This window comes from Crinia signifera, chromosome 1, assembly GCF_055691185.1.
Source record: "Crinia signifera chromosome 1, ASM5569118v1, whole genome shotgun sequence".
In the NCBI taxonomy this organism is placed as follows: domain Eukaryota; kingdom Metazoa; phylum Chordata; class Amphibia; order Anura; family Myobatrachidae; genus Crinia; species Crinia signifera.
This window is the reverse complement of record NC_139217.1, coordinates 85,238,188-85,254,100: the sequence shown is the minus strand read 5'-3', so window position 1 is coordinate 85,254,100 and position 15,913 is coordinate 85,238,188. Positions and strand designations below refer to the sequence as shown.

General features: G+C 47.3%; 1 protein-coding gene across 3 annotated transcripts in view; it reads right to left on the bottom strand.

Moving 5' to 3' along the window:
- The window catches only part of FAM149A (family with sequence similarity 149 member A), a 105,557-nt gene extending 99,837 nt beyond the window's left edge, over positions 1-5,720 (bottom strand). For 2 of the 3 annotated variants that reach the window (XM_083169226.1, XM_083169246.1), the window contains exon 1: positions 4,750-5,720. In XM_083169226.1, the coding sequence (XP_083025352.1) occupies positions 4,750-5,357 (608 nt within the window). In that variant the 5' untranslated portion in view covers positions 5,358-5,720. The remainder of the gene's footprint in view (positions 1-4,749) is intronic. The other variant, XM_083169236.1, reaches the window with a different exon arrangement.
- Between the last annotated feature and the right edge of the window lie 10,193 nt (positions 5,721-15,913).

Sequence of the window (15,913 nt, the reverse complement as noted above, 5' to 3'; positions counted from 1 at the left end):
TCCGGTCCCCAAGGCCAGATCTCTCCCCTCAGAGGCAGATAGTGATACACACAGCAGCATCATACCTGCCGTCTTTTTACAATTCCTCTCCGGGAGAAGGCCGGAGAGGAGTGAAGGTGGGCTGGACGAGGCTTCGTTTTGGGGGGGGGGGGGGGGGTGAGGCTTATGTCACTAAGCCCCGCCCCCATGACAGGAAACCTCATTAATTTACGGATCCGTGGGTGGGGGGAGGGGCTAAAATTTGGAAATTTATACCGTGGGGTAGGGGGGAATAGGGGCTGTGGCTAGAATGCATGAGACTTGCCCACCTTCCCAGGGGTGCCGGGAGGGGGACCCGATTTGCGGGACCCTCCTGGCCATTCCGGGAGGGTAGGCAAGTATGAGCAGCATATCCTCCCTTATACACTACTTATTGCTGACGATCGCACAGTGAGGTCAGAGGAGCGTGTGTTGAGCCTGGATTTCTGGAGCCCAGCACATGCTCCTCTGACCCAACATGGGGCAAGGCTGCAACACCTTCCATCCTGATTCAAGGTTGGCCTTGGAAAAGCTACACAAGAGTGATATGACAGAAGCCTCAGTCTGTCTGGATCCTCTCTCTCTCTCTCTCTCTCTCTCGCTCTCTCTCTTCTACTGAGGGCATTACTGTACGTGTAAGTACTGAAAGCGCAAGGGTGTAACTACCATAGGTACAATGGGTGCAGCTGCTATGGGGCCCAGAACTGAAGGGGGCTCATCCTTACTGTGTAAATAATATATGCTAAATACATTTTTCACCATTAGCTAGGAAAAACTTTTACTATGGGGCCTACGAATATCTAGTTACGCCCTTGTGTAAGCGGTACTTCTACTGTGGGCATTGTGTATAAGGGGCACTAATGTGGGTACCGTTGTAACATGAATCAGGGGCACTATATGCAGCAGAATGCATATCATAGTGTGACCACGCTTCTTCCTTGTGAAACCACACCTTTTTTTGTGGTGCTCTTTTCCTGTATAATGTATGGGAGGGCACAAATTTATAGTTTACAGGGGGCGTCCAACACCGTAACACTGGCTTTGCCCCCACTCCCCATTCCAGGCAGCATCCTACACCCCCACGCAGTCGTCCTTGAAAATTAGGGGTCCAAACAGTATTGACTTATGCATCGATGCTGAAGTCTAATTATACAGTCCCATAGGTACATATGGGACTGTGAGAACATAAAATCATCAATGATGCTGAATTTTTCCTGTCAAGAGTACTGTTTATCTTTCCAGGGGATGCAGTTTATACAGTCTTAATACTGGCACTGGAATTCTGACCTGACAGCCTGCATCCTGATTGCAAGTATGTTGGGCATCTTAGCATTAGGCTGCGAGGGGTGATTACATATTTGCCAACATTTGAAAACTAGTTTTAGGGAGATTAAAGTCGGTAGTAGATCTTTGCAAAGCAACCCATTGAGGGGGCGTGTCATGCTCCACCCAAAGGGCGTGTCTAATTACATATATGGAGAGATTGTGAAAAGAAATTGTCAAAGAGGCACCTAGAAGCGTGGGTGTGTACTGCTACATCTGAGAGGAATCTTTTAAAATGACTTATATCCAAATGTAGATGAGCCCCAAAACAGTTAGTATGAGCTACTATACTTGCTAATGTGCTGGGAAATGATGCTGATGATTCAATGTAAATGTATCTATCTCTTATTCCTTTTTTCCCCCAAAATGTGACAGTGTAATGTGGGCTAGGTGACATGAGGTAGATTGCTAGACTAATGAGGGAGAGGGGGAGATTGCTGTTATTTCAGGGAGTCTCCTGCAGAATGCAGGAGGGTAGGCAACTATGGGGGATTAGGTTTAAGCACATGGGGGGATTTATGGCTAGGGTGCAGCGAAGCTAAGTTGGGGTTAGGCTGTGGGAAGGGAGTAAGGTATGTGATTAATATAGAGACCCCCATGAGTAGCAGAAATATGCTGCATACATACTGTACTGTACCTCCCAACTTATGTGATTGTGCAATCGTGGCTTCGTTGCGGCCACCCAAAAAGGCATCAGAGCTGCTGTGTGGGCAAGGCCTTGGGTAGAGGGGGCATGTCCTACCACCATGACCCCGTTTCCATAATTTTCGGAGGCGTGCCCAGCTCTCCCCTAACAGATGGGCAGCTCCCGGCTCCCTCCCTGCACTAAAGAAATGCTGTGCGCAAGGCAATGCTGATCTACCTCTCCCCCCAGATGACCCCCCCAATGGGACATTGCCACCCGTGGGAGGGACAGTGGTACAGTCTCCAAATAGCGAGACTGTCCCGCTGTAACCAGGACAGTTGGGAGGTATGCTGTATTCCTGCAAACACTGCATGTTTACCAAGTGGCATGGTCTAACAATGCAAAATGTGCACATACAGAAGCTCTTGGGTAGTCCTGTGGTATCTAAAACAAAATCATGCTGTTATATGTTGCCCTGTGTTCTAGTGATTTTCTGTACAAACATAGGATTAGCAAATTCTTACTATCAAAAGAATGTGACCAGGAAGCACAACAAGCACCGCTTATAGAAACAGTATAGAATCTGCAAGTGGAGATTTAAACAGGAAAGGTTAGAAAGAGCTAATGTTTGTTTTCCCTATTGTAATGACTGGTATGACCATAGACTGTGTTAAAATAGCTACTAGTTTCAGGTAGTCTGATATGTATTAAAGATACTTTGTTGAATAAGCTTAACTTAACATTGATAAGTTAGTAACTGTTCCTGATAATGGTATAATTTGTACAAATACAAATAGTTAGGCACACCTGACAGATCAGGGGAATAATCCAGGCACACATTTGAACAATATCAGCACAATATACCGTTTCCGGAATAATCAGACGCCATATATTGTGCGGTTTGCACAGTGTGTGTATGGTCATTTGCTTCTGTGGGTCATATATGGTATTTCCTGGTTCCCCGTGCTGCACGGCCAATCCGGAGATATCATGTACAATGTGGTGCAGTTAAATGAAGGACAGAACGAGATATTCTCTTGTTCATAAAATTGCAGTGTGTATGGCCAACCCATATTCCACCATTACAGTTCAGGTTTCAAGAATATCCATGCTTGAGTCCAGATGGTTAAATCAAATTGACTGAGGTACTCATTAACTCACCTGTTAACAAACTTGGATATCCTTACAACCTGCACTGCAATGGAAGAGTTTGTAAAACTCTGCACTACAGGATTATCGTTCCTATGCAGACGATGTCAGTATTTGCTGCATTTGCTGCATAACATCAGCTTGACGTGACTGCCGAATATTTTGCAGCACCTCTGTGTCAGGATCCGATCTCTCTGGTTTTCTGAAAGACAGTTGTCTTCAGGTACTGTGCACAACTACAAACTGTGCAAAAATAGGACCAAACAGGTCTGTCTGTTTGTCCAAGTAGAAGACTAGGGGGATATTCTGGAAGTATGTGCAAATTTGAAGAAAAGCAATCATGCCCTGAAAACAGGGTGAGGACAAATATTGCATACTCTTACATTTTGCTCACATATACTATGTAATATATTTTTTAATCTGCATTTTAGAGTTGGGCTATGCCACGTCCCTCTCAAACTCTGAAACCTGCTCTCGTTATGTATTTTTACATACCCCCCAACCACCACTACCCTGCAGCAAATCCAACAACACTTAATCTGATACAAATTTTAGGGTTCATACATTTGATTTGTATGATTTTGACTATGAGATTTCCCTTGAACTCCACTGAGCCCAAAACCATCCAATCTGGACTATATTTACTTGAGATTTTGGCAGATGTTGACTATACTAGAACACTAGACTGTATATAAAATAGTCAAACTTGGCTTGCCTGCACACTCAATTTTTTTGTTGCGATGCCAATCCTAAAGGCGTGAGCATCGGCATCGCAAGCTGTACAGACATTGCTATTTGTGCTAAGTTTTCTTCCGATTTTGACTATATAGGCAAAATTAGAATCTCAAATCACACCGTATGTATGCACCTTAAGATGCGCAAACATGGTTTGGAGAGGGTGCAATGGCGTAAGGGCTGTATAAAAGATGCCAAAATGTTTTCTTTTCTCTGGAAGATAATTCCTCTAAAAAAGGTTTGTCCCTCATCTCAAAACAGATTGACCCCCGAAAAATGTTTTCACAGTTATATTTCAAGTCACTGTGGCCCTGGTACTGAACATTCCCCATCACGAATAAATGTTCCGTTTATACAGCATGCTTTCTAGAAAACAGCATATCTGGCTGCAGGAATTACTGCTTTACTCAAGTGATACCTCATCCGTCACCAGCTTAGGAACTATTGTAGAATTACTTTGACACAGCAGATGCTGCTGAAAGATGTAACCATCTGAAACTGGAGGCAATGCATGGATGATCGGTAATTTAAAATCTTGCTCTGTTAATTAAAACTATTGTATTTCACTATAAATTGGAAATAATTAACGTTGAATGTCACAGAGCATAGAATAAAATTTGTAAATGCGCTTTATAACTTAATGTCCATATAGGTAAATAAGTGATTTTATATTATGTTTGTTACATTTGGCTTTTGCTAATTATTTCGTTAATAGCTTTAGATCAGGGAAGAGGAACCTTCGGCCCTCCAGCTGTTGTTGAACTACACATCCCAGCATGCCCTGCTACAGTTTTGCTATTCAGCCATGCTAAAACTGTTTCAGGGCATGCTGGGATGTGTAGTTTAATACCAGCTGGAGGGTTGATGGTTCCCCATCCCTACTTTAGATTAACACTTACCCCTGGCTGTGGTGACTGTCTTCATAGTCTGTGCCCTCCTCCCCAATATCAGGTAGGGTAAAGAGCATGGACTTGGTATTCCACACAGAAACGGAGGTCTCTTGAAGTCTTGGGGAACGACTGGAGTGGTTTGGCTGCATGCTGGGTACTATTGGGTTGGTACTTGTGAGTGCTGGGCGTACAAGAATTGTAGTTGGTGGTGTCGGAGATGAAGCTGTGGGCTCTGGACCTGCCCAGGGTTCCTCGTAGACCTGTAGAAATGGTGCCATGCTGTTGGTTGATGGGTTTGAATGCTGGGGCTTCGTTGAATGGGCTGGACTACCGGGTGCAGAAATTCCACTAAGAGCCACAGCTTTCCCAGAAGGAACACGAGGCAGGGAAGAGGAGGAAGAAGTGGATGTGCTGAAGATGTGCAGAGGCGACGGTGGTGCAGAAAGCAGAAGGAAGGGTGATTTGTTGGCAAGGGAAGGGGTTGAGTTTCCTGAAGAATTTGCTGCAATAGAACCTTGAGGGAAAGGATTGCCAGTTGGTCCTGGGTTTATAGGTGAAACAGTTGGTTTGAAGAATTTTGCAAAGACAGTTCCCAAGTCCAAGACAGCAACCTTCATGTCTTTACAGCGAAGTGATAAGCAAATGCTATAATTCAATTGTACTTCAAAGATGCAAGAATATTACGTCCTGTTCATGCCTGATCTTTCTGGGCAATATCTGTCCAGTAGCAAAAAGAATATAAAGTATAATAATGGAGAGATATATATTCCACAAAGGCATTAGAGAATATCTTGCCACGTAATGTACTGGTTAAAAGTAATACAATTCTTCTTTTATCTCTAGTTACTAAGACATCTGCAAGGAGGAGGACTCTTGTTTAAATATGTAGAAAACCATAGAGGGAAAACCTTGGGAAATAGGGAAAAAATGCATATCCGTGGTCCTGGGAGAAAGGAGAAAGCTGCCTGTTTATGTCTAGATGCAATGACTTGAAGCAGCTGACACAGGAGTAGAGGGGTGGGAGGTTGCTATGATAAACAAAAAGGGAGACTTGTAATTGGGCCTTTCCTGCTAGGAGGCTTGGAAGATAAAGCTTTCACCCTGAGAGACAGGATAAGAAAACAAATTAGTCACAGTATTGTACTCTCTATAGCAGAGAGCCTGCCAGAGTGTAGACAATGGAGGTGCCATGTCCAGATTCAGTATATCACATTAATGTGCAAATGTACCTGCTCTGAAATACTACACATATATGTTTACACATGTACAGGGCACATATTACATAATGACATTAATGTTCAGTGATATCACTAACACACATTTAAAGTTCTGATCAATTCTCTGTCTTTTTTACCACTTTTTTTTCACGAAAAACAACATTGAACTGATGTTTTCTGCTTGTGAGTTAAGCTGGGTACACATCTATACAATCCCTGTTTTCTTGCGACCGTTCGACCGACCGTAGAAGAGTTGGACCGTCCACAAACAACAGCCGATACGCGTGTACACACCTGTACAATTTTACTTGCGACATCCGCAGTACTCACGTCCAGTCGCAAGAAAAAGATTGTACCACTGTACACACTCTCTCGATTGTCATTGTCATTGCATGATGGTGCACCCCTGTTGCACAGGTACTTGTAGTGCCACGTAAAAAGATGTAGTCAGCCGGCAGGGTGACTAGAGAAAGACATACGGCAAATAGCCGGCTGACTACATCTAGACACCGGCTATTTGCCGTATGTCTGTCTCTAGTCACCCTGCCGGCTGACTACATCTTTTTACGTGGCACTACAAGTACCTGTGCAGCAGGGGTGTTAACCATCATGCAATGACAATGACAATCGAGAGAGTGACTACATGCTGTGCTGTAGGAGAGATCATGCAGCTATGGAACGTATAGTCGCAAGAACGTCCAGCATATCGATTGAACGTGCGTACACACTGCACTTTTGTTCCTATATGGACCCGGCCAGTCGGATGAAAATTAAACAGCAATGAACCTTCGTCCGACCGAGTATGGACGGACATGACCGTTTTTGGCCGTTTATCGCTCATATGGGACAGCCTACACACATATACAATTGAACGGCCGTCTAACCCAGAACGGAAGAACGGCCCGACGATTGTACCCAGCTTTACCCTTTGGACCTCATTCAGATCCATTCGTTTCCCGTTTCTGTGCATGTGCAGACACAAGGTGCGCGCAGCTACAGCAAAATGTTGGTTCGCCGGGTGCATGCACCCTACACAGCGGGCGGGGGCGCCGGCTAATCCCATTAGCATATAGGAATGCCCAGCATTTCATGGGCGTTTTCAGGCTTATTAGGCCATGACGGACATGCGGGGGGCGGCCAGGTGACATCACCTGATGTCAGCTGCCCGCCCTGTTCTCGCTCAGGGTGCCCGCAGTTTAGAGTTACTACATAGGTGTCTCTGAGTTGAACCATCGAATGATTTCTCCCCGCCTGCGTAGGTAAGATTATGTAAATCATCCATTCGCAGCCGTGCAGGGGGTCCTACGTGCGTGGGGGACACGCCGGCTCTGCGGGCGGCGGCTGATGGACTCGCAAGGCTGCAGAATTCACAGAATAAGGTCCTTTGACCCTACTAATTGTATTATACTGGATAAATGCTTTTTCCTAACAGATAATTAAAATAATTATGCACATATTATTTTACCAGTATTGGTTGTGGAATGCAGGATACTAAACCCCTGCAGACATTAGGAGACTAACGGCACCACTGATGTAGTTAAATTAACTAATCGTGGATTTAATGTGGATTTTCTAACTGAAAAGGAAAAAAGTGCCAGATGCAGGTTTTTTTTACCCGCTGTAACAAATAACGGAACACCCAGCGGTACTTGTGTACTATCATGGCTCCCATCTCATCCCATCTCATTGCATACCATAAGGCTTAAGGAGCCCATACACGGTCCGTTGTGTATGGCTCCGTTCTGTACTATGCGATGCACGCTCCCGCGCATCACATAGTACGGTACAAAAAGTATGTGCTGCACATACTTTTTGTACTAGGTACACATCGGATCGGATCGCAGTGCATGCACACTGCATGCACTAGGGATCCGATCCGATGTGTGCTAATTAAGTCCCAAATGGATCCGTTAAACGGACCGTGTATGGGCTGCTTTAAGATGGTATGCAATGAGATGAGATGTGCTGCGATGGGACCCGATCTTATACAATTTAAAATTGTATACCATTGTATATGGCATACGATGAGATGAGATGAGATTTTAAATTGTATAAGCACACTAATGGGTGCTTTCATGGTCAATTGGCCCCCTAAAGATTTTTAATTGTATAAGCACCCTAATGGGTGCTTACAATGTTAAATGCACCCCCACGCCACCCCCACTATCAACGCCAACCCGAAGCGTGGCGAGCGCAGCGAGCCCGCGAGGGGCGGTGTTACGCGTCCTCCGACCTTTTCATACCCCCACTATCCATGTCGGCGTGGAGTTGAATTTATATAGTGTGGCATGCGCTCGCCACACTATGTAAATTCAACTCCACACCGACATGGATAGTGGGGGTATGAAAAGGTCGGAGGACGCGTACCGCCGCCCCTTGCGGGCTCGCTACGCTCGCCACGCTCGGGTTGGCGTTGATAGTGGGGGTGGCTTGGGGGTGCATTTAACATTGTAAGCACCCATTAGGGTGCTTATACAATTAAAAATCTTATAGGGGGGCCAATTGACCTTGAAAGCACCCATTAGTGTGCTTATACAATTTAAAATATCATCTCATCGTATGCCATTGTATGCCATATACAATGGTATACAATTTTAAATTGTATAAGATCTCATATGATGGAAATCGTGGGAGCCGTGATAATACACAAGTACCCACCCAGCTAATAAATTCAGGTCTTATGTACTAAGTCTTGGAGAGAGATATAGTGGATAGAGGTAGAGGGTGAGATTTAATAGGATGAGATATTCAGAAAGTGAGAGATTTTGGAAGAAATCTCCAGTTTTTTTAAAGCGGCAATCATCTACACTTCAAAATCAAACTGGTTTTGCAGTGTAAATGATTGCCGCTTTAAAAAAACTGGAGATTTCTTCCCAAATCTCTCACTTTCTGAATATCTCATCCTATTAAATCTGACCCAAAGTACCTATCAGCACATAACTGTTTTGTTACAGGTTGTTTTTTGTGGGAAAAATGTGGGCGCTCCCCCGCTCCCATGGAAGACCCATAAAATCTCCCCATCATGCATGCTTCACTAGGGTGTAAGTTTACTGAAGCTTCTCAAAATGAAAAGAGGTGATGTGTCCATAGCAACCAATTAGATGCTGTCTATAATTTTCTAGGATGCAATTGAGAAATTATCTGATTGGTTGCTATGGACAACATTAACTCTATTCATTTTTAGAAGCTTTAGTAAATTTACACCCTAGTGAAGTGTGCATGATGGCGAGATTGTATAGGGAATTGCGGGTCCACAAGGTGGGGCTCACTGGTTGATATTTGCATATTTTTGCACCCCATTTAACCTCGGACACGTGAATAATTACATTTTTGCACCAAAGATGCTTTAGTGTACAGAAAGCCATTTGTAATTTTCTATTGCCACAGATGGGTGGCGGGCGGCGTTTATGGGCTCGATAGGCAGCCAACCACAACCGCTTAGCAAGTCAACCTGAATTAGGCCTGATATCAGAGGCGTAAGAAGAACACTTTGGGCATCATAGCAAAATTTTGCCCGCTGAGAAACAAAAATAATGATGGTGAGAGATGGGTGGTCAGGAAAAGAGAAGGAGAGGAGCAAGAGAGAAAGGGAGGGGTATGAGCAGTAGTGAGAGAGAATGTTGGAGGGAGGTAGAGATTCTGGGAGAGACAGTGCCAGGTAGAGCGACAGAATGGGGGGGGGGGGGGAGACAGGGGGAAATGGAGGAGAGGGAGTAGAGAGGGGGGAGGGTGGAAAGAGATAGATGGGGAAAGAGAAGGAGAGAAGAAAGAATAGGTTCAGATCAATGGAGATAAATAAGAGAGGGTTGAAAAAAGCAGGTGAATGGGGAAAGAGAACAGTGGAGAGAAAAAAAGAAGAGACAAGTGGAGGGTGAGAATGATGGGTAGGGGGAGAGAGAGAGAGACAGAGGCAGAGAGATGGCTTGTTACCTGCACTGCACATCGGTGCCAGGACCTCAGCAGCAGCGAATCTCTTCAGTGGTGTCCCCTCAACGACGCGGATATCTGGTGCCAGCTCTCTGCCAGCAGCAGCAGTATTCCTTTTGCGCGCCAGGGCTGGTCACCAGATAGTGACATTGAGCCCCGGCAGCGTTATTGTTACACTTCTGTCCCGGACCAGCCGGGACAGACAGTGTAGACGAGTGCCGGGGGAGACGTTAGCGGCGTCGCACAGCAACGCCCCTGGCTTCCGTCCCCACGGCATCGTCAGCAGGCATCGGGGCGTTGCCGGGCAACGTCCCCGAGCAACGTCCCCGAGCGTCTCCGTCGGTGTGCCGGCGCGCTGAGGTCATGCGCCCGGCAGTGCGGCGCACGTCAGCGTCAGCGGGGATTTTGAATAAAGAGCCGGCGTCTGCCCAGGACAGACGCCGGTTATAGCTTTTGCACCTCAGGGTCTCAAGTGTTCCTGGTTCCCGCTTACTCACTGCTCCTGGTTCCTGTGTCCAGTCGTCCTGTGTCCTGTCGTTCATTCCCAGCCGTGTCCTCCGTTCTGCCTCTTGTCCTCCTGGTGTCCGTGCGTTGTCCTAGCTGTCCGTACCCTGGTTCCCGCTGCCGTTGTCTCCTCGGAGCACAGATAAGTGGGGTTCATCCCCAGACTGCCCCTTACTTGTATCTTGATTCTTATGAAACACCTCTGTGTATTGTTACACCTGTTTGGTATAGGTTTGTGTTACATCTCTACGTATTGTTACGTTTACCCAGTTTGCTATAGAGTAAGGGTGACCTCGCCTTCTTGGGTTAGTTAGTCATCCCCTTGTTCATCTTTGACATTGGTGGCAGCGTTGTCAACTCTCAAGACCTGGTGGCATCGGGGGCGGAGCCTGACTAACGGGCTCTGTCGAACGCGGCTATTATAGGCGAAGCCTAGCACTAGCACGCAGCCATCAATCCCATTCGATGACAACGGAGTTAGGGTTGGCGAGGACTCCCGGGTATCATAACATTATAACCGGCCAGACCATACTCTGAGACTGTTGTTGCCCCTACAGCTCAGAGGTTCGGTAGTCGTGGGGAAACCCAATCATGGATCCGTCACAGCAGGCTGCTGCCCACTCTCTTGCAGGACAGATGCACACACTGACGCAGAAATTGCAAGAGCTCACCCTACGGGTAAACTCACACGAGCAACGGTCTCAGTCTAGCTCCTCCTCCGGTGGGAGTCTGGAGCCCAGGTTAAATCTCCCTGACCGTTTTTCAGGTGACCGGTCTTTGTTTTTTAATTTTAAACAGTCATGTAGGCTTTATTTCAAATTGCGCCCAGGATCTTCTGGTTCTGAGGCTCAACGGGTTGGAATGGTTATTTCACTCCTGCAGGGAGATCCTCAGTCTTGGGCCTTCGGCCTTCCAGATGGTGCTGAGGCTCTCTCTTCTGTGGATGCATTCTTCTCAGCAATGGGGTTATTATACGATGACCCGGACCGGGCGGCCTCGGCCGAGTCTAATCTTAGGGCCCTGCGTCAGGGGCAGGACACAGCTGAGGCATACTGTACTAAGTTCAGACGTTGGGCTATTGATTCTGGCTGGAACGACCCAGCGCTTCGTAGTCAGTTTCGGATTGGGTTATCCGAATCCCTTAAGGATGCATTAGTACAGTACCCCACTCCCAAAGACATTGATGGGATCATGCAGTTAGCCATTAAAGTGGATAGGAGATTTCGGGAGCGGCAGAGAGAAAGACGGTCTGGAGTGTTGCCTTCCTCATCTGTAGACGAGTCTACCGAGGTACCCGGAGACGAGCCTATGCAGTTGGGGGCCACTCGACTATCTTCATCCGAAAAAAAACGCCGACGTCTCAAGGGCCTCTGTTTGTATTGTGGGGGTCCCGGTCATCTTGCTGTTGCTTGTCCGCTGAAGGCGGGAAAAGACAGGGCCTAAGTGATACTTGGGGGGTTCACTTGGGCCTGTCGAGCTTTTCTCCCTCAGATTCTGTATTAATTCAGGTATCAGTCTCTGTTACCGACCGTTCTTGGAACGGATCTGCCTTTGTGGATTGTGGGGCGGCCGGTAACTTTATAGATGAAGGCCTGGTGCAACAATTGGGCCTTATGCCCATACCCCTGGAAAATCCCGTTTCTGTTTGTGGGTTGGATGGCTGTCCACTGTCTAAAGGCGGTATATCTTTTAGGACTCCCTCCCTTCGGCTGTCGGTGGGGGCCCTTCACTCCGAAGATATCACCTTTCTTATTTTTCACTGTCCTCTCACTCCTATAGTCCTGGGGCTGCCCTGGTTGAAAAAACACAACCCTGAATTTAATTGGGAAACTGGTGAGATCACTCGGTGGGGAGGGTCCTGTTCGGATGTTTGTCTCACTCTCCCTCTCCGTGTGATGCACCCCGATTTTCAAGCTCTCCCTCCTCAGTACCGTGATTTTCAGATGTTTTTTCTAAAAAAGAAGCCAACACCTTGCCTCCTCATCGCCCCTTTGATTGTGCCATTGATTTAGTGCCTAATGCCAGACTTCCTAAGGGTCGTTTATATGCGTTATCCGCACCTGAGTCCCAAGCCGTGGACCTCTACATTAAAGAAAGCCTTGAAAAGGTGTTCATTCGGCCCTCTAAATCACCGGTGGGGGCGGGGTTTTTCTTTGTTGAGAAGAAAGATGGGTCTTTACGGCCCTGTATTGATTACAGAGCCCTTAACAAAATTACAGTAAAAAATTCCTACCCATTACCCCTCATCTCCGTATTATTTGACCAGATTCGGGAGGCAGTGATTTTTTCCAAAATAGACCTCAGGGGGGCCTACAACTTAATTAGAATTAAAAGTGGTGATGAATGGAAGACCGCGTTTAATACCCACTCGGGGCATTTTGAGTATCTTGTGATGCCTTTTGGTCTAGCTAACGCCCCGGCAGTCTTCCAAGACTTTATCAACGAAGTCCTTCGACCGTTTTTAGGGGGTTTTGCCGTAGTTTACTTGGACGACATTCTCATTTTTTCCAAATCTCTTCCTGAGCATCGGCAGCACGTCCGCCTGGTGTTGCAGAAGCTACGGGAGAATCATCTATATGCCAAGTTGGAAAAATGTGAATTCGAAGTGTCACAAGTGACTTTTTTAGGGTATATTATTTCCCCTCAAGGTTTCTCCATGGATCCATCGAAGGTTCAGGCCATTCAATCCTGGGCTCGCCCAACCACGCTCAAGGCCATTCAGCGATTTCTTGGTTTTTCTAACTACTATCGCAAATTTATCCGCTCCTTTTCGGACATCGTGGCACCCATAGTGGACTTGACTCGGAAAGGGGCTGACCCAGGACAATGGTCTCAACGGGCGATGGATTCTTTCATAAAATTAAAAAAAGCGTTTTGCTCAGCTCCAATTCTGCACCACCCAGACCCCAGGCTTCCTTTTTTAATCGAAGTCGACGCCTCTGATGTGGGTGCTGGAGCAGTCCTGTCTCAGAAGGGTCCACTGGATCTAAAGACTCATCCATGCGCTTACTTCTCCCGCAAATTCTCTCCAGCCGAGAGAAATTATGATGTAGGTAATCGTGAGTTATTGGCCATCAAATGGGCGTTTGAGGAGTGGCGTCACTGGCTTGAGGGAGCTCAGCATACCATCACCGTGATCACCGATCACAAGAATCTCTCGTATATTGAGTCCGCCAAACGCCTCAACCCACGACAGGCTCGGTGGGCACTGTTCTTCACCAGATTCCGGTTTATCATCACCTTTAGGCCGGGATCTAAGAACGTGAAGGCGGATGCCCTCTCCCGCAGTTTTCAGACTTTCCAGGGGTCTGAGGTGAAAGCATCTCCCATTGTCCCTTGCTCAGTAATCATGGCGGGCCTGACCCAAGATTTAGCCACCTTAGTCATTGCTGCCCAAGCGTCGGCTCCTCAACAGACCCCACAGGACCGTTTATTTATTCCCCAGAAATTACGGCAGGCGGTTCTCAGGGACTTTCACTCGGCAAAAAGCTCCGGGCATCCAGGTATTGCCAAAATTTTTGAACAGTTGGCCAGGACTGTTTGGTGGCCCTCTATGAGGCAAGATGTCAACAAATTTGTGGCCTCATGTCTGGTCTGTGCGCGACACAAATCGTCTCGACAGTCTCCTATTGGGCCGCTGTTCCCCTTGTCCATTCCCAAGAAACCATGGTCCCATATTTCTATGGACTTTATAGTTGACCTGCCTCCGTCTAGCAAGTTCACCACCATCTGGGTTACTGTGGATAGATTTTCCAAAATGGCTCACTTTACTCCTTTACATGGGCTTCCTACTGCAAAAATCCTAGCAAATTTATTCATCACCAACATCTTTAGGCTTCACGGACTCCCGGTCGATATTGTCTCAGATAGAGGTTCCCAGTTCGTGGCCAGGTTTTGGAGACAGTTTTGTGCAGCCTTAGGGATTCAGGTCAGTCTCTCCTCTGGCTATCACCCGCAGTCGAATGGACAGACCGAGAGGGTCAACCAGGCTTTTGGAACAATACCTCCGCTGTTTCGTTTCAAAGTGCCAGGACAATTGGGCTGAGCTTATTCCATTAGCAGAGTTCGCATACAATAACTCTTATCATTCAGCCATCAAGAGCTCTCCTTTTTTCTGCAACTCAGGTTTGCACCCCAAATGTAGTTCATTCATGCCCCCGGTTGATCCGTCAAGATCCTCGTCCACTGTCTCGTTTTTTAGGAAAGCCTGGAAGAATGTACACATAGCCCTTAGACAATCCTCAGCCCGGTCTAAGATTTTCTTTGATAGGCACAGGAGACCGTGTCTCTTTAAAGTGGGTCAGAGAGTATGGTTATCCACACGTCATATTAGACTTCGACAGCAATGTTCCAAGTTGGGTCCCAGGTTTATCGGTCCATTTCCGATTATCGGACAAATTAACCCGGTGGCATTCAGACTTCAGCTTCCCAGGTCTCTGCGCATCAATAATGTCTTTCATTGTTCCCTGCTCAAACCTGTCATCGGAACCCTTCCATCCAGCTCTACACGTACTCAAAGACCTGTCTTGGTTCGAGGGCATAAGGAGTATGTGGTGGAACATATCTTGGATTCCAAGGTAGTCAGGGGTCAGCTCAAGTTTCTTGTCCACTGGAAGGGGTTTGGAGATGAGGAAAGATCTTGGGTCCCAGAAAAGTTTTTGCATGCGCCCCGACTAAGAGCGGAGTTCTTTAGAAAATTTCCCTGGAAACCGGGTTCTAAGGGTTCGGTGACCCCTCCTCAAGGGGGGGGTACTGTTACACTTCTGTCCCGGACCAGCCGGGACAGACAGTGTAGACGAGTGCCGGGGGAGACGTTAGCGGCGTCGCACAGCAACGCCCCTGGCTTCCGTCCCCACGGCATCGTCAGCAGGCATCGGGGCGTTGCCGGGCAACGTCCCCGAGCGTCTCCGTCGGTGTGCCGGCGCGCTGAGGTCATGCGCCCGGCAGTGCGGCGCACGTCAGCGTCAGCGGGGATTTTGAATAAAGAGCCGGCGTCTGCCCAGGACAGACGCCGGTTATAGCTTTTGCACCTCAGGGTCTCAAGTGTTCCTGGTTCCCGCTTACTCACTGCTCCTGGTTCCTGTGTCCAGTCGTCCTGTGTCCTGTCGTTCATTCCCAGCCGTGTCCTCCGTTCTGCCTCTTGTCCTCCTGGTGTCCGTGCGTTGTCCTAGCTGTCCGTACCCTGGTTCCCGCTGCCGTTGTCTCCTCGGAGCACAGATAAGTGGGGTTCATCCCCAGACTGCCCCTTACTTGTATCTTGATTCTTATGAAACACCTCTGTGTATTGTTACACCTGTTTGGTATAGGTTTGTGTTACATCTCTACGTATTGTTACGTTTACCCAGTTTGCTATAGAGTAAGGGTGACCTCGCCTTCTTGGGTTAGTTAGTCATCCCCTTGTTCATCTTTGACATTGGTGGCAGCGTTGTCAACTCTCAAGACCTGGTGGCATCGGGGGCGGAGCCTGACTAACGGGCTCTGTCGAACGCGGCTATTATAGGCGAAGCCTAGCACTAGCACGCAGC